The sequence below is a fragment of the Physella acuta genome, unplaced genomic scaffold (genome assembly GCF_028476545.2).
Source record: "Physella acuta isolate Inbredline_101_S28 unplaced genomic scaffold, ASM2847654v3 ptg000026l, whole genome shotgun sequence".
NCBI classification, from domain to species: Eukaryota; Metazoa; Mollusca; class Gastropoda; family Physidae; genus Physella; species Physella acuta.
The window spans coordinates 45887-68780 of record NW_026731546.1 but is presented as its reverse complement, the minus strand read 5'-3'; the positions used below and the strand labels follow the sequence as shown (position 1 = coordinate 68780).

Below are 22894 nucleotides of genomic sequence, written 5' to 3'. Positions count from 1 at the left end.
TGTTTTGTTATTTGAAAACAATGATGAAAGTATACTGAACTGCCATTGAGATATTAATATAAATGCTATTGTTTATAGTTTAATTCTTTCAGAAGCAACTATATTGACATCAAAACTGAATCTTTATTGTACACTAAGTATAAAAGCTTACCCGCAAACCAGTCCATGTCAACAATTTATTGACATTCAAACATTAAATTTTTTTAAAGGTGATTTTTCTTAAATAAAACAGACTACTTTCATATGGGATAAGAAACATTTAATTTTGAAATTGATTGGTTTATTAAATTTTAATGGAGCTGAAACTAAAACACTGGGTACAAATTTATTATTACTTTGTTTCTCAGAAAATTGCAAATTTTGAACATAAGAACTGTGGGAAGTAGGCAATGATGTTAAAATATCTCTTGAAACTTGAAGAAATTGTGGAAGGTTTAGAGATAGAAAACAACATTTCAGAAGATGATGTTTGAAATAATGGTAAAATATCTTTAGCAATTGTCACTGAATAAATATTTTCATTAGACAAATCACATTTAGATATAGAAGAATAAGGTATGTCTTCAGATTTTCTTATCAGCGAAGATCCTGGGTGATTCTCTTTGTTACCATCGGTCAAACGACAAGCCAATTCTGGAAAATTCATTGGGTTCTTTGCCTGGGCAGCTAAATATATTTAAATTAAGTTCATGCAAGGCTTTAGAAACATCAATTGGATAAAACTCTATAATTTCATTAACTTTTTATTAATATCAGCTCCAAAGGAATAATATAAACAAGTTACACATCATCAATAAATCAAATTTGCAGATATTTCCATTTCACCAAACTTTCTCTAAGTCATAATATATATTTTAAATTCATGGCATTTTGTTAGGCTAGATATGTTGACTTTTATTTACCACAATAATCTGATTATATAAATTAGGATTACCCAGCTATCATACATTCTTTTTACTGCCCTCCTTTATGAGGGGGAGGTAAAAATCATCATAAAATGTGTGATGCAATTTACAGATGAACCCTCTCTCTCTCTACCCCTCCCCCTATATATATATATATATATATATATGTATATCTACATAATTTCTAAAATCATGTTGGTACCTCTACCTGTTTGAATGTTAGGCCCCTTTCCTTCAACTGTTTCTGTGTGGATCTTCTCCATGGGGGTCATCTATAAATGACGTCACGCATTTTTTTGACGATTTTTACCTCCCCCCTCCCCCTACACATCGTCACAAAAAGCCAGACCCCCACCCCCTAAAATGACGTCACACAGTACTAGATTCTAGATCTAAATTACTACAGTTGCCTACACTCTAGATTTAGTTCTTAAGTTCTACAACAAGACTACACTAAACTTCACTAGATCTAGAATAATCTAGATTCTATATATAAATTGATATTGAACATATTCTAGTCTACCTGTCTTAAAGTAAATAGCCTATTTAGTAATTTAGTAATTAATTCCACTCAACTACACTGTAAAATAAAAGAAACTAGATCTAGAATCTAGATCTCTAGACTACTCTTGAGTCTATAAATTAAAAATAAATCCTGTATGTCGTATGTTACTGTCTAAGTCGGAATTTTCAAGAGGGTTTTTTTTAAGTCATAGATCTAGATATAGAATTCTAGATCTAGAAATCTAGACTCTAGATCTAGGCTATATATATTTATTAATTAAATTAGGCTTGATTTCAGATTTACGATTGAAATCTTTTAGGCCTATAAATATCATATTTTATATAGATTATAGATGTATTATTATTATACAGGTTGTATTCTAGATCTATCTAGATCTATATAAAATATAATATATTTGTGTGTGTGTGTTATTTTAAACTTAATTTACTTAAAACAACTTATTGTCGGAGTTTTTTTATTCCAAAAACGAAAGTAGATTTCATAACTTAAAAAAAAAATAAATAAAAAATATTCACATTTGGTTTGAAAAAACAAAAAAACGCCAGCTGGCAACTACCGGAGCGAGAACTTGGTAAGCTACTTTAACAACTTACAAGCCCAATAAATAGAGATACTATTGAAAACAAATAGTTGAGTAAAATTTAGTAAAATTTAGATATCTCTAAAACTTTAAGAACTAAAACAATCCAATCAAATTCTCCACCTTTAATTTATGGTCCAACACAGCTTTAGGGCAGTTGAAATAGATTTTATTCACATCAAATTGCACGGCCGATCAATCAGTTTATCGACCAAAGCACTGCGACTTTTAGACATGAGTTGAAGAAATTTCTCATCCCCTTCCCCCCATGGACGTGACGTCACGGTCTCTTGTGTACCCACAACATGATTACATCTATTTCCGGTTTCTGTTTCTCGATCTCCCATGTTCAAGTTTAGTATTTGTTGATTTTTTTTTTCTTGTTTCTTTTGTATGTTTCAGTTGAATCGGGATTTAAGGGAATAGGAAAAGAAAGGGAAGAATAGTGCATTGTGGGTGGAGAGAGGAGATGAATGACAATTTAATCTCGTAGTCTATGAGAGTTTTAGATGTAGAAGTATGTTTGCTACTTTGTGAGAAGATAGTCGGCTTATCGTTCTTTAAAAATGTTTGGATTTTGGTAAAAGTTAGGACGTGTCTGCACTATAACTAGAACATAGGTCTATTTGTTTGATGTATATATATATATATATATATATATATATATATATATATATATATATATATATATATATATATATATATATATATATATATATATATATATATATAAATAAATATATATAAATAAATAAATATATATATATATATATATATATATATATATATATATATATATATATATATATATATATATATATATATATATAAAGAGAGAGAGAGAGAGTGGAAATGCGAGGGAGAGTGTTTGCGTATTTGTGTGTGTGTGTGTGCTAGTGAATGTGTGTTATTGTGTGTGTTTCTGTGTGTTTATCCTAAAAAATGACACCTTCTCCATAACCGTAGAAATCAACCTTTGGGAAGAAAACGTTAATTCGATTGAATACAACAAACAAGATTACACTGTCGAGATCATCATTTCTAGACCCATTTACTAACTGAGGTCAATAGGTCATGGAATGCTTATTTTAATCGTTTCGTTGAGTCTAACACAGTACACCATCACTATGCCATAGTGTTAACTTACACAGTGAAAAAAATGTCAAGTGATTTCAACTAAGACCCACCCTTCCCCACCCCGCTCACACACACAAAAGACGCCTCTGTGTCTAGAAGCCAACACCCCCCAAACACCCCCCCCGTCTCCATCCAAGGGAAGATAACTTCGATACAGGCGGATCTTCAATGGACCAAGGGGAAATAATGTGTACATGTCACAGCCCGGGGGAATAACTCTTCCAAGCAATCACGAAGGGGAGTAAGTGGTCAAATTAAGCATCAAGAGGGACAACTCGTCCACGCGTACAAGCTAACGATTTCTGTCGGACTAGGTTGTTTCTTTAATACTGTATTATTCTCTTGCCTGTTTACATTTATTGGTTGTAAATAATAAAAAAAAAACAATGTGCAGGTCAAGCTTGATACTGTATGTGCGTAATTTATTTCTCACAGGTAATAAATAGTTGATATACATGAACTCAATAAATATGAGAGGTCAATTCAATTCTAGCGTCATTCCCTACTACCTCAGTGTTTCTTCAAGGCATCTCTTCGGGGGGGGGACGTACCCCCCCCTCCCCCAAAGACAGACTACCGCCCCCCCCCCCCCCCCCGAAAAAAATGGAATTTATATAGAAAATACATACTTTTTACAGTGTCCGTCGTCCCCCCCCCCCCCTCCGGAAATTTTAGTCCGCCCCGTCTAAACTTTTAGGTGCCCCCCCCCCGAGAAAAAATTCTGGAACACTGCAACCCACCGCCCCACCATTGTCCCTCATGTTACTAAAAACACGCGACATTCAACGTCGTTGCCGTGACATCACTAACACTATGGCGTCACTAGCCTTTATGACACAACCAACCCCAGGACGCCATTTTCCTATACGAGGCAACTTACACGTCATGACGCTACTACGACCACTGTCGCCATCTCCTCCAACGTAGACTCCCATGAGACCCAGACAGCCCCCTCCCCCCTACCCCTTCCTCGACTCACACGATAAAACGGCTTCACGCTTTCACCATTGATAACTTTTTAAAACTTATTTTACTCACACCAAAAAAACAACAACCTAGGAGCCAAGAAAACCGCTCGCCTCCACTTCCCACCCCTCTTGTTCCCCTCTCCCTAACAGTCTTGGTGAGACTCCAGCCTCCCTCCCCCCACACCCCACGGTCTCCACAAATCTTATTCCACCCTCCGACACCCGAGAGATGTATTTTTAATGTTTGTCCTTTGAAACTAATTTACCAGCAGCGTAAAGATGGGTGGGGGGGGGGGAGGGGGTGGGAATAAAATGGCGGAAAACGTTTTTGAAAATCGATAAATCGACAGAAAGAGAAATAGATAATTAGGAAATGGAACTTGAGAATAAACGGCTGAAAGTTGTTACGCAATCGTTCAGCGCGAGCGTAAATTGCATTTATTACGTCGCATCCCTTGCGTCCTTAAAACAATTTAACGCCGTTCTGCTTGTACGCGCCGAATGTTCCAGAACATTCCCTGTCCATTAAAGTAAAGCGCGGAGGTCCGTGGATGAAGTTATTAATTAATCGGAGAAATGTAAACAGAGTGCATCGATCTGGAAAAAAATAATGCAGTGAAGATGTGTTAGAAAAGCCAGTGGCTTAGTTATGGTTTCTTACAGAAATGTTTATCCGCTGGGGGGGGGGGGGGGGGAAGAGAAGAGATTTGAAACTTCCTGGGGAAGGGGGGGGGACACTTGACATTTTCGAGGGGGGGGCGGACATTGATGAATGTATTTATTTTCTATATGAATTAATTTTCTATACGAATTCTATTTTTTTTCTTTTTGGCCCGTGGGTGTCGCGGACGTAACGCAGGGGGGCGATGCCTCTCCCCCCTCCTTCACAGAGAGATGGCTGTAAGAAACTTTAGGTGTAGTTAGAGAAGACATGACACATATCGGTATCTCTGTCGGTCACATGACTTTGTACTGACACATGTAAACACACACGCCAACATGTCAACACACACACACACACATGCCAACATGTTAACACACACACCATCATGTAAACACACCAATCACATTCATATAAACACACACACCAACATATAAACACATACCTACTATCTTTTAAACATGTACACCAAACTGTAAACAATTACACACCAACATATAGACACATACACATCAACATGTTAACACACACACACCAACATCTAAATGCATACTCACCAACATGTCAAACATATACACAAAACTGTAAACACTTACACACCAACATATAGACACATACACATCAACATGTTAACACACACACACACCAACATCTAAATGCATACTCACCAACATATACACCAACATGTAAACATGTAAAAATTGTTATTTTCATTGAGCAATAACCAACAGCTGAGTATTAAAATGTTTTTGTCAAGCAATAAAGTAATTTACTGAGTATAATAACGTATATTTCTAAAGTAATGATCTGCAGCTCACCATTAAAGTGTGTGTGTTGTTGTTTCATAATCTAAATTGCCACAATCGGAAATTTAAAGTATTGATACGTAACCCGATGATCAACATCTGACTACTAGCCTGAGATTTCCAACTAGTCGCTAGCTCTTGTTTTATTCTAGGCAGTGAGAACGACGGTCAAGCGAAAAGTTAAAATGCGAAACGCCGGTCAACAAATTGGATTGACCACTCCCCCTCAACCGCAAACATTTCTTGACTTCCCACTCACACGCCGCTCAAATGTGCGTGTTGCGCACGTGTGTCTGGTACTCACTCCTAGTCGGGGATAGTTTGATTGATCTAAGTAGGGACAAGTAGTGGGCCTTGAGGTGTGCGGGTCAGGGGTGTGCGGGTCAGGGGTGTGTGGGTCAGGGGGTGTGGTGGTCAGGAGTGAAGGGGTCAGGGGGGTGGTCAGGGGTGTGGTGGTCAGGGGTGTGGGAGTTAGGAGTGTGGGGGTCAGGAGTGAAGGGGTCAGGAGTGTGGGGGTCAGGAGTGAAGGGGTCAGGGGGGTGGTCAGGGGTGTGGTGGTCAGGGGTGTGGGAGTTAGGAGTGTGGGGGTCAGGGGGGTGGTCAGGGGTGTGGTGGTCAGGGGTGTGGGAGTTAGGAGTGTGGGGGTCAGGAGTGAAGGGGTCAGGAGTGAAGGGGTCAGGAGTGTGGGGGTCAGGAGTGAAGGGGTCAGGGGGGTGGTCAGGGGTGTGGTGGTCAGGGGTGTGGGAGTTAGGAGTGTGGGGGTCAGGAGTGAAGGGGTCAGGAGTGTGGGGGTCAGGAGTGAAGGGGTCAGGGGGGTGGTCAGGGGTGTGGTGGTCAGGGGTGTGGGAGTTAGGAGTGTGGGGGTCAGGAGTGAAGGGGTCAGGAGTGTGGGGGTCAGGAGTGAAGGGGTCAGGGGGGTGGTCAGGGGTGTGGTGGTCAGGGGTGTGGGAGTTAGGAGTGTGGGGGTCAGGAGTGTGTGGGTCAGGGGTGTGGGGATCAATGGGCTGGGGGTCAGGGGTGTGTCGGTCAGGGGTGCGGGATCAGTGGTGTGGGGGGTCAGAGGTGTGAGGGTCAGGGGTGTGTGAGTCAGGGGGGTGTCTGTCAGGGGTGTGGGATCAGTGGTATGGGGGTTCAGGGGTGGGCAAGGGAAGGCACGTTTTATACTTCAAGAGCCGCCAAATTAACTGCCGCAAAATTAAACGGCCGCTAAATTAAGCGGCCGTTTTATCAAATTATCCCTGATGACAAAACAGGACAGACCCAATAGCTGGAGGTGTTTAATTCTTGGACATGAGCGGATTACACATCACAGGGCGGGGTTATATGGGGTGATGTGTGAAACACAGACAGGAGGAAATATCAGAGTTTGCAAGAGGGAGGAGGGGTGAGTAAACATGGGCTGAGAGAAATGGACGGGCAGAAATAACATTTTCCATCTTTCGTGTTGTGTGGCTTTGGTTGTGTTAGATACGTGGTTTAGTCACGTGATTGTTGAACATCGTGTTTTCTAGCTGAGGTGTTTCACTTTGTTATAGGAAATAAACCGGGAGTGATATCCCCTAAACTTTCTCGAATATTCTTATATAAAACAACAGGGGATGGGAACTCGGGATATAGATCTATTTATGATTTTTAATCCATTTAAAATACTTAAACTTTTTAAAATAGAATAGAATCTCATAGAAAAAAGTATTGCGCACCAAGCGAACGCCGAATAAAGATGTTCATAATGGTGCGCAATATTATTAGTACTTTATAAATTTAGATGCGTTTTTGAGAAATCGGAAATAGCGTAAATTAGTACTTACCGTCAACGGAAATTACTCAAAATTTAACAGAAGGTAGAGAATTAGATCTTTTACTTACAGGTGAAATTTCATTCCTCTATCTGAAATAGTACTCAGGTTATAGGCTTTTGAAAAATTCAAAGTAGAAAACGTACCACTTCCGGTTATCGGAAATCGCTCAAAAGTTGATACGGATCTACGATTTTGATAAAATACTTATATATGAAATTTCATCAACCTAGCTGTAACGGTACTCAAGTTATCGTGTTTACACACCCACACACACACACAGACACACACACACACACAGACACACAGACACACAGACACACAGACATACGAACAAGATTGCAAAATTATGTTTTTCCGTATCAGTGAGGTGTAAAACGTCGAGATTTGTAAAAATCTCGATTTTTTTTTTTGCACGATTACAATACTTTCTCTATACTACGTATATACGAGAAAGTAAAAAAAGCTAGCTGTCTAGTATTTTGTCAAAACGTGCAAAACAACATAAGAAGTTAAATTGTTTTTTCATAGGCAAACTATTGTTTTGTTTCGCTTCATTAGCAAGTTAAAACAAGTCTTTTACGGTCAATAACTAGCGCACATATTAACCTATTTATTCAAGTCAAAACAAATAATTCTAGAATGTTTTAAAATTTTGCCATTTTTACTTTCTCGTATATACGAAGTATAGAGAAAGTATTGTAATCGTGCAAAACAAAAAAATCGAGATTTTTACAAATCTCGACGTTTTACATCTCACTGATACAGAAAAACATAATTTTGCAATCTTGTCCGTATGTCTGTGTGTCTGTCTGTGTGTCTGTCTGTGTGTGTGTGTAACACAATAACTTGAGTACCGTTACAGCTAGGTTGATGAAATTTCATATATAAGTATTTTATCAAAATCGTAGATCCGTATCAACTTTTGAGCGATTTCCGATAACCGGAAGTGGTACTTTTCCTACTTTGAAATTTTCAAAAGCCTATAACTCGAGTACTATTTCAGATAGATAAACGAAATTTCACATGTAAGTAAAAGATCTAATTCTCTACCTTCTGTCAAATTTTGAGTCATTTCCGTTGAACGGAAGTAGTAATTTACGCTACTTCCGATTTCTCAAAAAACTAATGTAAATTTTTAAAGTACTAATAATAATCTTTTGTCTACGAGATTTTATTCTATTTTTAAAACTTTAAGTATTTAAAATGGATTAAAAATCATGTCTATAGCCCGAGTTCCCATCCCCTGTTATTTTATATAAAATATTCGAGAAAGTTTAGGGGAGATCACTCCCGGTTTATTATTTAATGGACTTACGTTTTATATCTCCTAAATGGCCAGAAAATTTTATGAGAGCATACTCTACCCACGTCGTATCATTCCAACATTTTATCCTAACTGGCCAAATAATATTATAACCCACGTCATGTCCATCCAACATTTTATCTGAACTGGCCAGGTAATATTATAACCCACGTCATGTCCATCCAACATTTTATCCTAACTGGCCAGGTAATACTATAACCCACGTCATGTCCATCCAACATTTTATCCTAACTGGCCAGGTAATAATATAACCCACGTCATGTCCATCCAACATTTCATCCTAACTGGCCAGGTAATATTATAACCCACGTCATGTCCAACCAACATTTTATCCCAACTGGCCAGGTAATATTATAACCCACGTCATGTCCATCCAACATTTTATCCCAACTGGTCAGGTAATATTATAACCCACGTCATGTCCAACCAACATTTTATCCCAACTGGTCAGGTAATATTATAACCCACGTCATGTCCATCCCATATTTTATCCCAACTGGCCAGGTAATATATAACCCACGTCATGTCCATCCAACATTTTATCCTAACTGGCCAGGTAATATTAAAACCCACGTCATGTCCATCCAACATTTTATCCTAAATGGCCAGGTAATATATAACCCACGTCATGTCCATCCAACATATTATCCCAACTGGCCAGGTAATATTATAACCCACGTCATGTCCGTCCAACATTTTATCCAAACTGGCCAGGTAATATATAACCCACGTCATGTCCATCCAACATTTTATCCCAACTGGCCAGGTAATATTATAATCCACGTCATGTCCATCCAACATTTTATCCTAAATGGCCAGGTAATATATAACCCACGTCATGTCCATCCAACATTTTATCCTAACTGGCCAAATAATATTATAACGCACGTCATGTTCATCCAACATTTTATCCTAACTGGCCAGGTAATATTATAACCCACGTCATGCCCATCCAACATTTTATCCCAACTGGCCATTAAGCTTTCCATGACTGACCACGCCGACCTGACACCTCCCCTGCACGCGAACAACGGAACCCCTCCCCAGCACCGCACTGACCAAATGGCAGACGTCACGTGATGCCCGTTCTCGGGTTTCTGCTCACATCTGGTCTGCTTTCACTCACCCGACCGTTGACCTGTGGCACGTGACACGACGCGACAATTTCATGAAACAAAAACCACGCCTACTTCAATCCACACGGCAGTCTAGTTATCTTTTTGCCACACTGCAGCTAGTTATCTTTTTACCACATCCACACGGCAGGTTAGTTATCTTTTTACCACACGGTAGGCTAGTTATCTTTTTACCACATCTACACGGCAGACTAGTTATCTTTTTACCACACGGCAGGCTAGTTATCTTTTTGCCACACGGCAGGCTAGTTATCTTTTTAACCACATGGCAGGCTAGTTTTTTTTTTACCACATGGCAGGCTAGTTATTTTTTTTACCACATGGCAGGCTAGTTATCTTTTTAACCACATGGCAGGCTAGTTATTTTTTTTACCACATGGCAGGCTAGTTATCTTTTCTACCACACGGCAGCTAGTTATTCTTTTTACCACACGACATGCTAGTTATTTTTTGTACCACACGCCAGGCTAGTTATCTTTACGACATCCCCACACATTGATATCATGTGTTATATTTTCCTGGACAGGTTTCATAATATTTTTCGATAAGTCACGCACCAAAATATGCTTTAAGGTGATGAGAAATTTAGCGCATTAAAGTATAGAGATGCAACAAGTTTTGCTTTCACAATTTTCATATGAATGGGACTTCGAAGTGATAATTTACCTGTGCTAAATTGAGATTTTGTATGTACACTGTACACGTACGTCCAGTTAATGATGCGAAACAGAACAAGTTCACAATGTCTAGTACTGATACTATATTGTTTCTAATGATTCACGAACAAAAAGACTTCTTCTAACAGCATTTAAGATTTAACAATAATAAGGTATATGTTGAGGAAAGTGAGAAACATCAAATGCACGTTAATAGCACACGTTTTATATAGAGCAAATTAACTGTACGATTTAGGACAGAAGTTTCAGGTAAAACAACTTACCTGGATGACACGAAACAATGACAGGTAAAAACAACTTACCTGGAGCAGGTGGGGCGGATGTCGCAGGTACAACCATCATCCTTTTGATGCCGTCTGGTACCGACTTGAGTGGTACCGTCTCGATCCTGACGGTGGTGCAGTGACCTCTGGTCTCCAGCCACTGGCACACCTGCAGTCTGGTGTTGTTTAAGGTAAAGTAGTGGCCGTCCTTCTCAACCACCTGTAGGTATAGGACAGGTAAGGTTAGTCAGGTCATCCGTTACTACAGGTTTTCTGTTTTAAACTACTTTAATGTAAAGTAGTGGCCGTCCTTCTCAACCACCTGTAGACATTGGACAGGTGAGGTTAGGCGTGGTCATCAGGTATAGGACAGGTGAGGATAGATGTGGTCATCAGGTATAGGACAGGTGAGGTTAGATGTGGTCATCAGGTATAGGACAGGTGAGGTTAGGCGTGGTCATCAGGTATAGGACAGGTGAGATTAGATGTGGTCATCAGGTATAGGACAGGTGAGGTTAGTCGTGGTTATCAGGTATAGGACAGGTAAGGTTAGGTCATCAGGTATAGGACAGGTGAGGTTAGGCGTGGTCATCAGGTATAGGACAGGTGAGGTTAGATGTGGTCATCAGGTATAGGACAGGTAAGGTTAGGCGTGGTCATCAGGTATAGGACAGTTAAGGTGAGGCGTGGTCATCAGTATGGTATAGGAGGTTCTTTGTTTTACTTTAAACTAGTTTAATGTAAGTAGTGGCCGTCTTTCTCAGCCACATATAGGTAAAGGACAGGTAAGGTTAGGCGTGGTTATCAGGTATAGGACAGGTAAGGTTAGTCGAGGTCATCAGTATGGTAACGGTTACTTTAGGTTTTTTTTGTTTTAAACTAGTTTAATGTGAAGTAGTGGACGTTCTTCTCAACCACCAGTAATCATACGACAAGTAAGGTTAGTCAGGTCATCAGTATGGTAATGATTACTATACGTTCTTTGTTTCACTTTATACTAGATTTTATTGTGGTTAAACGATTACTAAGAATTGTCTAAGGCTGTAATTATAAGGCTATGTTCATAAGATAAGACTGAAAAAAAATGAAAAAAAAAATAAACATAATTATCACGGCATATTTTTCAAAATTTGCAATACATAAGATTAGAGCTAAGGGGGGGGGGGGGGTAACGCTAGCTTAACCAACGGAGACATTTTTGTAGAGGAACCAGAGTTTCTTCCATGCATCTCTTCGGGGGGGGGGGGGGTCCGCCCCCCCCCCCCCCAAAGAAAGTCTACCGTCCCCACCACCGAACGAAATAGAATTTATATAGAAAATATATACTTTTAACAGTGTCCCCCCCCCCCCCGCCCCCTCGGAGAAAAATTATGGAAGTTCTTTGTGAGGAACTTCAAGACTCAATAGTTCAAGAACGACATGGGATATGAGGAACTGATCTTACTTTATAACCAGCTTCATATCGAGGCGTCTAAAACTGGTGCATGGCTCCCCAAGCAGAGCCTGACAGTTTTGTAAGACTCGTCATACATTCCACCACCCGAATTGTGCAAAATGCGATCAAAGATTGGCACAATTAGAACACGTTGATTTAAAGTTTTCTGAAATTATGGACATCAAAACAAAAATAGAGTAAGATCATGTACACATGTCAAATTTGACTGTCATGAATCGATAGGAATTAAAACTGGCTCATGTCAGAGAGGTTTATGTCTGATAGATCTTCGATCTTTAGGTCTCAATCAAAGAGAACCTTTGTCAGAGGTTTTAACTCCAAAGATATGTGCCACAAACATTTGTGTAATGTTATGTGTGATTGATAAATATTTGATTGGTAGATGTTGGGTTGTGTGAATTGTCATTGGTAGATGTGTGATTGGGAGATTGAGATTGGAAGATTTAGATTGTGATAGAGAGATGCGTGACAAACAGTTAATATAACAACAATGTCACAATATTATCACAACAATATAATAACACAAAAAAAGAAATAACAACAAATAACAACCAAGTAACAACATCACAACAACATCACAATAATATCCCAACAAAATAACAATATCAAAACAATATCACAACGATACTACAAAAATGTCACAACAATGTCAACATGTAACAACAACATATAATTGTCAGAATAGACCGTGTAGACATAACACCAGCTGAATACATCTGTAGAAAAAACATAAAGCCTTCCTGGTACCCTGTACAAAGTATTGATTTGAAATACATCGCGACTACAAAATCTGGCCAGAATTCATTAGACAGACGAGAAACACGATAGTTTTAACTTTAACGAAGCGATACAATATTTTTCCACACGAATAAACACAACCACAATTTTAATGAGATTTACTTTTTTTCTGTGATGTATTGTTTTCTCTGACTACGGAATATGTGGGTGATTGTTTTTACAATATAAGTTCCAAAAGTTTTTGAAAAAGACAATATACGTAGTGCAGTTCTGTTAAACTAGTGGTCATCGCTTAAATCAAGAGGTCATTTCATTCATTTTTTTTCATCTATTTGTCATTGTTCTAAATAAGGTCATTTCATTCCGTTTTATTTTGATCTATTTGTCATTGTTTCAAATAAGGTCATTTCATACGGTTTTAATTTCAGCTATTTGTCATTATTTCAGAACGATCATTTTTGTTCAATTTTATTTTTATCTAATCGTCCCTAATCCAAAATAAACCGGGAGTGATCTCCCGTAAACTTTCTTGAATATTCTTATATAACTTGGAATATAGACATGATTTTTAATTACTTAAACTTTTAAAAATAGAATAGAATCTAATAGAAAAAAAGAATTGCGCACCAAGCGAACACAAAAAAAAATGTGCATAATAGTGTGCAATATTATTAGTACTTTATAAATTTACATGCGTTTTTTTGAGAAATCGGAATTAGCGTAAATTAGTACTTCCGGTCAACGGAAATTACTCAAAATTTGACAGAAGGTAGAGAATTAGATCTTTTACTTAAATGTGAAATTTCATTTATCTATCTGAAATAGTACTCAAGTAAAAGGCTTTTAAAAAATTCCAAGTAGAAAAAGTACCATTTCCGGTTATCGGAAATCGCTCAAAAGTTGATGCGGATCTACGATTTTGATAAAATACTTATATATGAAATTTCAGCAACCTAGCTGTATCGGTACCCAAGTAATCGTGTTTACACACACACACACACACACAGACACACAGACATACGGACAAGATTGCAAAATTATGTTTTTCCGTATCAGTGAGATGTAAAACGTCGAGATTTGTAAAAATCTCGATTATTTGTTTTTGCACGATTACAAGACTTTCTCTATACTTCGTAAATACGAGAAAGTAAAAAAGAGGTCATTTTATTCATGGTTCTATACATAGATATATAAATTGATGTAGATTTTAAAAAGGAATTAGACATTTGATGAGAAGAGTTAGGGGTTTACTGGGCGTAATAATATTCTTTCCTTTGAATACCTGATTCGATCATTATAAATGCAAGTGTATCTGACTCTTATATTAGAAAAACACAGCTATTAACCCGAGCTTCACCCCCCGCTCAATCTAAGATCACAATTTACGTAATCTCTCAGCTCATCGGGCTGTTTCCTGCACACCCTCACCACGTGACGTCCGCATGTCCCTAATCACGTGATCCTGCCAACAGACCTGCAATTTCCAGCAGACGAACACATCTCTCCGCCACATTGTTATCCCGCCATGCACTTTTCGTGTCGCATCTGTAGCGGTGTGTGCAAATTTTCTCGTCAAACTAGCCAGCACCTCTTCTCCATCACCCCAACCATCACCTCCCCGCCCCATCAACCCCCACCCTCAGCTAGCACATTCTATCACCCCCATCCCACACCCGAGTAAAAAAAAAAATTAAATTTGCACTGTGCCACATCGAAACAAAATAATCAAATAATGTTCACACTCCAAATTTTTCTTTTCCTGTTGAACTTTTTTTTTTACCCCGGAGTAAAATGAAACAGAACATGCTTTGTTTCTATTTCAGCATTTGACAGCGACGGGTCCCCCACATGTAGCGAGTTCGTGGGGTGCGGCTCCTGGGGTGAGGCTCACACGATTGAGATATCCCACAAGCCAATGATCAACTCGATAACAATTATCGAGATTTAAACCGAAAGCCGTCCTCAGAAGATCAGGACATCCGGTCCCCTTCGCTTCCTGTTTGCGGGTTCGATCCCACGCTAAGCCAGATTTAAATCGCAATCTCATGTACGTGTCTATCAATCAATGAGATAAATTTGTTCGAGAGTTGAAGGCAAACTGGTTTCACTGTTCGAATATTCGTGTTTACTTGTGATCGTGTACGAAATCGGAGGTTGTATGTGTGAGATGGATTTTTAATTAGGTTCTGCTGTTGTTGTTTCGATTTTTTATAAATATTCGGTTTAAAATTAACATTTCAAGCCAGATAGTTTAGTTTCATGGAAATCTTACCATCTAGTGGGGTTCACATTTAGCTTCGAGTGAGCTAATAGAGGCTAAACTTAAGTCTTTTGTAGAACACTTCAAACAAAAACTGATGATATTTTGTTTCTGGTGACCGTTTATCGCTAGAGGCTAACCTTACGTCTTTTATAGAACACTACAAACAATAAAAGATAACTCTATAAATAATTCCTAACCGTGTTGTCAGAGACTCAGTGATGTATTAGAGCTGATGTTTTCTTCAGTATGACAAATTTGTGCGGTCTTTATATTTAACTGTTTACTGTTTCGAAAATGAATGCGTTCATTTGTTAATGTTAAAGGTAACACGTTTAGATCGTTTTGAGAAAAAAGAAAGTAACATAATTTATCTAAATCTTAAATAAGCCATTCTTCATGACATAACAGGATCATTTGTATATACCATTAAAAGATCATATTAACTTCCAAGAATTTTAGAAAGATCATTTGTATATACTATTAAAAGATCATATTAAATTAAAAGACTTCTAGAAAGATCATTTTTAAAATAATTACAGTGCTTTTTGGTCTTAAAATTACCAGTAATAATAACATCCGAGACTATCAACGTTTATAATTAAGACCTTTAAAAACAAAACCCATGTGTTATGATCAATACAAATTTCTATTACAACAAAATATATTTATCTCGATCATTGTTACCAAAGACTTAAAAAACATAACATGTCTCAACAATTATTACAAAAATCTCACAAAATGAAACCTTTTTGTCCCTATCATTACAAAGATCTTTAAAAACAAAACCTGTTGGTAAAGATGATTTTGAAACACATCTATTAAGATCACACAACGATCAATGGCCACTGGTTCGGTTATCGCCCTCCGTGTAGCCTTATTGACTAGCCAGAGATCAACACGGTCAAAGCGCGGACAAAACAAACTTCCAAGTAAAAAAAAATCAATGAGGCAAGCGGAGCAGGTTGGGTGTTAACGCTCAGCTTTCAAGCATCAAGTCTTCGGTACTTTGGGTCGACTTCTCATTTCTATAGTATAGTGTGGACAGGGTCTAGTACAACGTGGGACTAGCCGGAACAAAGTCTAGTACAGATTGTGGCTAGTGGGAACAAAGACTAGTACAGTTAAGATCTAGCCGGAACAAAGTCTCGTACCGTTAGGATCTACCCTGAACAAAGTCTCGTACAGTTAGGATCTACCCGGAACAAAGTCTCGTACAGTTAGGATCTACCCGGAACAAAGTCTCGTACCGTTAGGATCTACCCGGAACAAAGTCTCGTACAGTTAGGATCTACCCGGAACAAAGTCTCGTACCGTTAGGATCTACCCGGAACAAAGTCTCGTACAGTTAGGATCTACCCGGAACAAAGTCTCGTACCGTTAGGATCTACCCGGAACAAAGTCTCGTACAGTTAGGATCTACCCGGAACAAAGTCTCGTACAGTGTGTGGCTAGTCGGAACAAAGTCTAGTGCACTGTGCGGAAAAACAGCTCCCGTACTTTGGATAAAAGCAAACAATTCTTTAGTACGCGGTGGTACTAAACAAATCCACGCAGCATCAAATATAAAAGGTATGTCAAACTAGGTGCAAAAAAGCTAAAAAAATTTTTAGAAATTTATTTTAAATAAGCGTCATTTTCTAGACGTTGTCAGCTGTTTTAAAAAGAACAGTTTAGATTTACATTACTTTCCCTGAGCGGCGTGGCCTAGAGGTAGAGCGCTAGACGGCTAACGAAAGTTTCAAATTCTAATCCGGGTTCAATAAGTATAACGACCCTGAGTCCACCCAGCTCTAATGGATACCTAACACACGTTAAGCGAAAAAAAGGTGGCTTGGCATAGTGCTGACCACATTATCCCCCTGTATACCGATCTCGTTGAAACAGCTTAACTCTACTTCATCTGCCCCATGTGGCTTGGGTACAAACGGGATCTGATGACGATGCTAACTCGCCCTACATTACAGTGAAAGTAATAAACAAAACTTGAACTTTATTTTTAGTTTGATCGTCAACGTAAATGTACGTTATCATCCAGTATTTTTTCTATCAAGTTAGCAGTTTAATTTAAGAACAAATTTCTAGTTTTTCCCTCATTCCCAGAGTTTCTTCCAGGCATCTCTTCGGGCATCTCTTTTACCGCCCCCTCCCCCCCCCCCCCGAACGAAATGAAATTTATATAATTTATATAGAAAATATATACTTTTAACAGTGTCCGCCCCCCCCCCCCCGAAGAAAGTCTACCGCCCCCCACACCCCCCCCCCCCGCAAAAAATTCAAGTGCCCACCCCCCCCGAAGAAAGCCTACCGCCCCCCCCCCCGAAAATTTCAAGTGCCCCCCCCCCCACCCCCCAGAGAAAAAAGTCTGGAAGAAACACTGCTCATTCTATTCAACCTCCTCCCACCCATAATATAACAACGCTTCCAACTTCAAGCTACTAAACTACAACAATTCATTTCAAGTTCAATGACCTCGTACATAATCAGCGCGTGACGATAATTACGGCCTTAATTGCCATTTAACACCACTTCGCTGGTATTAAAAACATCCGCCACTTAAAGCGGGCGAGCACTGAGGAGAATTGGACAGTCGGGTGAGTCTTGAAACTATCACATACAAACATCACTAACTGGCTGAGTTGTTCCGCCTTAAGTCAAGTCAAATGTGACTTTATTGGGTGATGTTGCTACCTAACGCAAAAAAATCTAGGATCGCTCTTGAGATTTAAAAAATATAATTGAACCAATATTTTTCTTTTTTTTTTTACCTTGTAATTTTGCCTAGGTAAAAAGTTAACTTAAACTATTAACTAATCATTAAAAACAATTGGCTAAACAAATTAGACTATTTTAGTTTCCCAGAGTCAAGGTCTTTCAATGCTAACTAAAGTCGGATATATGTGGGCTCTGCTAAATTAGGACGTGGGATTCTGGGTGGGGATGGGGTGTAGTGGCGGGGAGGGTGAGAAATGTTGGGGGCGGGGTGGGAGAGAGATGCTGGGGACGGGGTGGGGGGAGAGATATGTACAAAATAAATCGATCGACCAGCGCTCCAGCACATAAAACCCCCATAATTCATTGCTTCTATGACTCACAGCTCCGCCAGTTAAAATATCTTGGAGTCAATTTTAAGGCTTCACCGGATGAGATGGGGCATCATCTGTGGCGTATTGCATCGTAATGGCTTTAGTGAATTGTAGATTCTAAATATACCGGCTTTAGTGAATTGTAGATTCTAAATATACCAGCTTTAGTGAATTGTAGATTCTAAATATACCGGCTTTAGTGTATTGTAGATTCTAAATATACCGCCTTTAGTGAATTGTAGATTCTAAATATACCGGCTTTAGTGAATTGTAGATTCTAAATATACCGGCTTTAGTGAATTGTAGATTCTAAATATACCAGCTTTAGTGAATTGTAGATTCTAAATATACCGGCTTTAGTGAATTGTAGATTCTAAATATACCGGCTTTAGTGAATTGTAGATTCTAAATATACCGGCTTTAGTGAATTGTAGATTCTAAATATACCGGCTTTAGTGAATTGTAGATTCTAAATATACCGGCTTTAGTGAATTGTAGATTCTAAATATACCGGCTTTAGTGTATTGTAGATTCTAATTAAACCGGCTTTAGTGTATTGTAGATTCTAAATATACCGACTTTAGTGTATTGTAGATTCTAAATATACCGGCTTTAGTGTATTGTAGATTCTAAATATACCGGCTTTAGTGTACTGTAGATTCTAAATATACCGACTTTAGTGTATTGTAGATTCTAAATATACCGGCTTTAGTGTATTGTAGATTCTAAATATACCGGCTTTAGTGTATTGTAGATTCTAAATATACCAGCTTTAGTGAATTGTAGATTCTAAATATACAGGCTTTAGTGAATTGTAGATTCTAAATATACTGGCTTTAGTGTATTGTAGATTCTAAATATACCGGCTTTAGTGTATTGTAGATTCTAAATATACCGGCTTTAGTGAATTGTAGATTCTAAATATACCGGCTTTAGTTTATTGTAGATTCTAAATATACCGGCGTTAGTATATTGTATATTGTAATAATAGTGGCTTTACTGTGTTTTATATTGCAATAATAGTGCCTCTAGTGCATTGTATATTCTAACTATAACAGGTTTAGTGTATTGTTTGTTCTAACTATAGTGGTTTTATTGTATTGTGTATTTTAATAATACAATATATCATTTAGCATCACATTATTTTAACAGTATGCTATTGAAGAAAAAATAACACCAAATGATTGGCTTAGTATTCGAACAAGGCACAAATAGCATTTTATTGTAGAACTAGGCATGCTGCCCAGCTTCGCTTAGGCTTTCGAAAACATTGAGAATTTGAATGCTTAATTAATTCGCCCGAAGGTCGGTCTACGACCTCAAGAGTTATGAAGAGGTTCCTCGGTGGACATTTTTTTTTCGATTTATAGCTCATATAAGGTACCGGTCAGTCGAGGTCAGTTTTGACCCCCACATCGTAGACTTTTCGGCCACCGGCCCCCGTGTTCTGTCGCACCAAGGCAAGATCATGCCAAATTTGAAGCGCCTGCGGCGCCGGGAAGTGCCCTATCGGACACCCGACAATCTAGATCTAGATCTAGATTCCTAAAAGAATTTTTTTTTTAAGTTTAGCCCGTGCATAATAAAAAAGAATACATCAACCAAGTTGACTTGCTGTGTCTCGAACCCAAACCACCTGCGTGGTTTAATGTACACTAACATCTCCGCTATTTAGGCACCTTATAAAATACGGAGAATGAAAGACGTATTTTAAAATCTTAACTTACGCGAATATGCCTATTCTTTCAAATTAATTTTTTATCCCAAATTAGCCAGTTCATAACAAAGATTTTGTATAAAATAAATAAGTCTTGAAATAGTTTAGTCCTAATATAGAAATTTATTTTTGGAATTGATTTTAGAGAAGTTAGAGTCTAAATCTAGATCTTAGCGTCTACGTCTAGATCTAGTTATTGCGTAGATTTAGATTTAGTCTAGATCTAGAATCTCTAGATCTAGAATCCAAATACATAAAATAAATTTTATGAGTTTAGGCCGGAAAAATTGTATTGTATACATTTCATAGTGTACGTAGATCTAAATAAAATTTGAATGAAATAGTTCATTTCTTTTCATTCTAAACACGGCAGATGACGTCATTAGTTAATGTATAAGCAATAGTGACGTCACAGTTTTATGCGTTCTTTTTCACATATAATATTGCTTTTCCGGTTGCATAAATAATACTGTTTCTCTACATTCGAATACGCCTTAAATTTTTATTTTTCTTCTTTAAATAAAATTGTGGTTATACATTTAAAACATCTAACATATTATTTTCAACAAAAGTCCGTAAAAAATTCTCGATATATCGCTGCCGATTCTGACGTGATGTCCGGCGAAAATTTTTTGCGGACAGAGAAAGAGAGAGAGAGAGAGAGAGATGTGCGCACATTGGGCTTTTATAAATTAGGATGCATTAATGGCGCATCGTTATAAAAGGTTTGCGTTGGAGGTTTTCCTTCAGGATTGTAAAAAAACAAAACGCGTCAATCCTAATCGATAGTCTTTTGATTGGCGCTATTGATTACCTGAGTGAATACCGATGTAGATTTATTAACATTGAGTTATTATGTAATTTTTCTACAGAACTGAACGTGTTCATGATTTATAAATAAGTAGTCCGGCTTGAATACGCTTGGCTAAAACCTTTAGGGCTATGGTAAGCAAAAGTGAATTACTTTTCTACGCAATATACACATGCGTAGACCACTCGTGTTCATCATTTATTACCGATAAAAGCCTTCATCCTTAAAAAAAATGTTTTCGTTTTGTAAAGGCGTTTCCATAAAAACTATCACGTTACATACTCTTATTTATAAACTGAGGGGAATTCCGTATGCAGACGTTGGTGAGAATTCTTTAATTCCTTAAGATGAGTGGAAAGTAGAGGGTTTTTTTTCCATTCTTTTATTTTTCTTTTATTTTTATTTATTTTTATTTTTTTTTTTGCCAAATGATGTGTTGCTGTTTTTTTTTTTTTTTTTTTTTTTTTTTTTTTTTGCATATTAGAATATTCTCAGTAAAATCTAACTCAGAGCGATTCTATGTTTAAGCTAATTGGGGGCCCAGCGTTTTGCTACATCGTTGGTGAGCGAAACAAACCGGAAGGGCCACGCCCCTGGAAGACGGTGGGTAGATGCTGAAGATTAAGTTTAATGAGCTGGTAAACAAGACACGGTTTTGACTTGCTTCATTACTTCACTCGTTTTCTAATAGGATTTAGCTTCAGTTGTAGGCCCCGGGGTGGGGAGGGGGGGGGGGGGTTCCTGGGGTAGTGTAGGAAGAATTATATATTTAATATATTTTTTTGTATAAGGCTTGTGACGTTATTTTCAGAGTTTTAGGGGTCTGTATAACAGTAGTGACGTCTTTTTTAAATGCTGTAATGTAACAGGGTACTGACGTCTCAGAGTTGTGGCGTCATTCTTGTGGATTGTGCACGTCAATTTTAGGATTGTATTGTCTTGTTAGGGTTGTGACGTTATTCTCATGTTTGTGTAGGTCTGTGTTAGGGTTGTACGTCTCGTTGTGACGTCTTGTTCTCGTTATGTTTGTGAACTGATAGTAACGTCATTCTCAGAGAAATGCCGTAATTTGTGTTGAAGACATTAAAAACATTCTTGGAACATTCAGATACGCTTTAGCGGGCTGTATTTAAATTCGTTTTTCTTCATGACACACTCTTATCAACGTTTAATTTTCTTAATTAATTAAATCTATTGGACTGGTGTGATAATCAACTCCTTAGTATATGTTAATATATGTATATATGTATATATATAAATATATTTACATATATACGCACACACACACACACACACACATATATATATATATATATATATATATATATATATATATATATATATATATATATATATATATATATATATATATATATATATATATATATATATATGTGTGTGTGTGTGTGTGTGTGTATCTATGTATATATATAAAACTGACTAGACTAGCTAGCTGGAAGTGTAAAAATAAAGTCGATTGTAAACAGACTTGGTCACATGACGAGCAGGCACGTGACCACGGCTGACAAAACCCACCTGCAGTCTGAGACCTTCAGAGTTGGCCATCAGTTTCTTGGAGAGTTCCTCCAACTCGGCATCGCTGGTCAGGCATTCAAGTCCTGGGGCGCCGGGGCAAGTTGTGTACAGCACGGTAGAGGGCGCCACAAACATCCTGGTAGGCGGTAATAAAATAGATTAGAGGGCGCCACACACATTATCCTGGTGGGTGGTAATACAATAGATTAGAGGGCGCCACAAACATTATCCTGGTGGGTGGTAATAAAATAGATTAGAGGGCGCCACAAACATTATCCTGGTGGGCGGTAATAAAATAGATTAGAGGGCGCCACAAACATTATCCTGGTGGGCGGTAATACAATAGATTAGAGGGCGCCACAAACATTATCCTGGTGGGCGGTAATAAAATAGATTAGAGGGCGCCACAAACATTATCCTGGTGGGCGGTAATAAAATAGATTAGAGGACGCCAAAAACATTATCCTGGTGGGCGGTAATAGAATAGATTAGAGGGGGCGCCACAAAC

At 38.1% G+C, this 22894-nt stretch overlaps 2 protein-coding genes across 3 annotated transcripts in view; both read right to left on the bottom strand.

Moving 5' to 3' along the window:
• LOC131940945 (uncharacterized) overlaps window positions 1-22894 on the bottom strand; it is a 116869-nt gene that overhangs the window by 72792 nt on the left and 21183 nt on the right. For both annotated transcript variants that reach the window (XM_059299886.1, XM_059299876.1), the window contains exons 3-4: window positions 22387-22522; window positions 10822-11002 (exon numbers count right to left, since the gene is read on the bottom strand). In XM_059299886.1, the coding sequence (XP_059155869.1) occupies window positions 10822-11002; window positions 22387-22522 (317 nt within the window). The remainder of the gene's footprint in view (window positions 1-10821; window positions 11003-22386; window positions 22523-22894) is intronic.
• LOC131940956 (uncharacterized) lies at window positions 46-1209 on the bottom strand. Its single transcript, XM_059299896.1, has 2 exons — window positions 1114-1209; window positions 46-666 (listed from the first exon to the last, which is right to left on the bottom strand). Exons 1-2 carry the CDS (start codon window positions 1175-1177, stop codon window positions 344-346), a joined length of 387 nt encoding a protein of 128 aa, XP_059155879.1. The 5' UTR covers window positions 1178-1209; the 3' UTR covers window positions 46-343.

Bases quoted from the DNA above. Each gene is read 5' to 3' on its own strand.
- LOC131940956 (XM_059299896.1), bottom strand. From the start codon at position 1,177: ATGACCCCCATGGAGAAGATCCACACAGAAACAGTTGAAGGAAAGGGG. The intron at 667-1,113 runs GTAGAGGTACCA...AAATATATTTAG, and splicing joins GGGGCCTAACATTCAAACAG to CTGCCCAGGCAAAGAACCCA.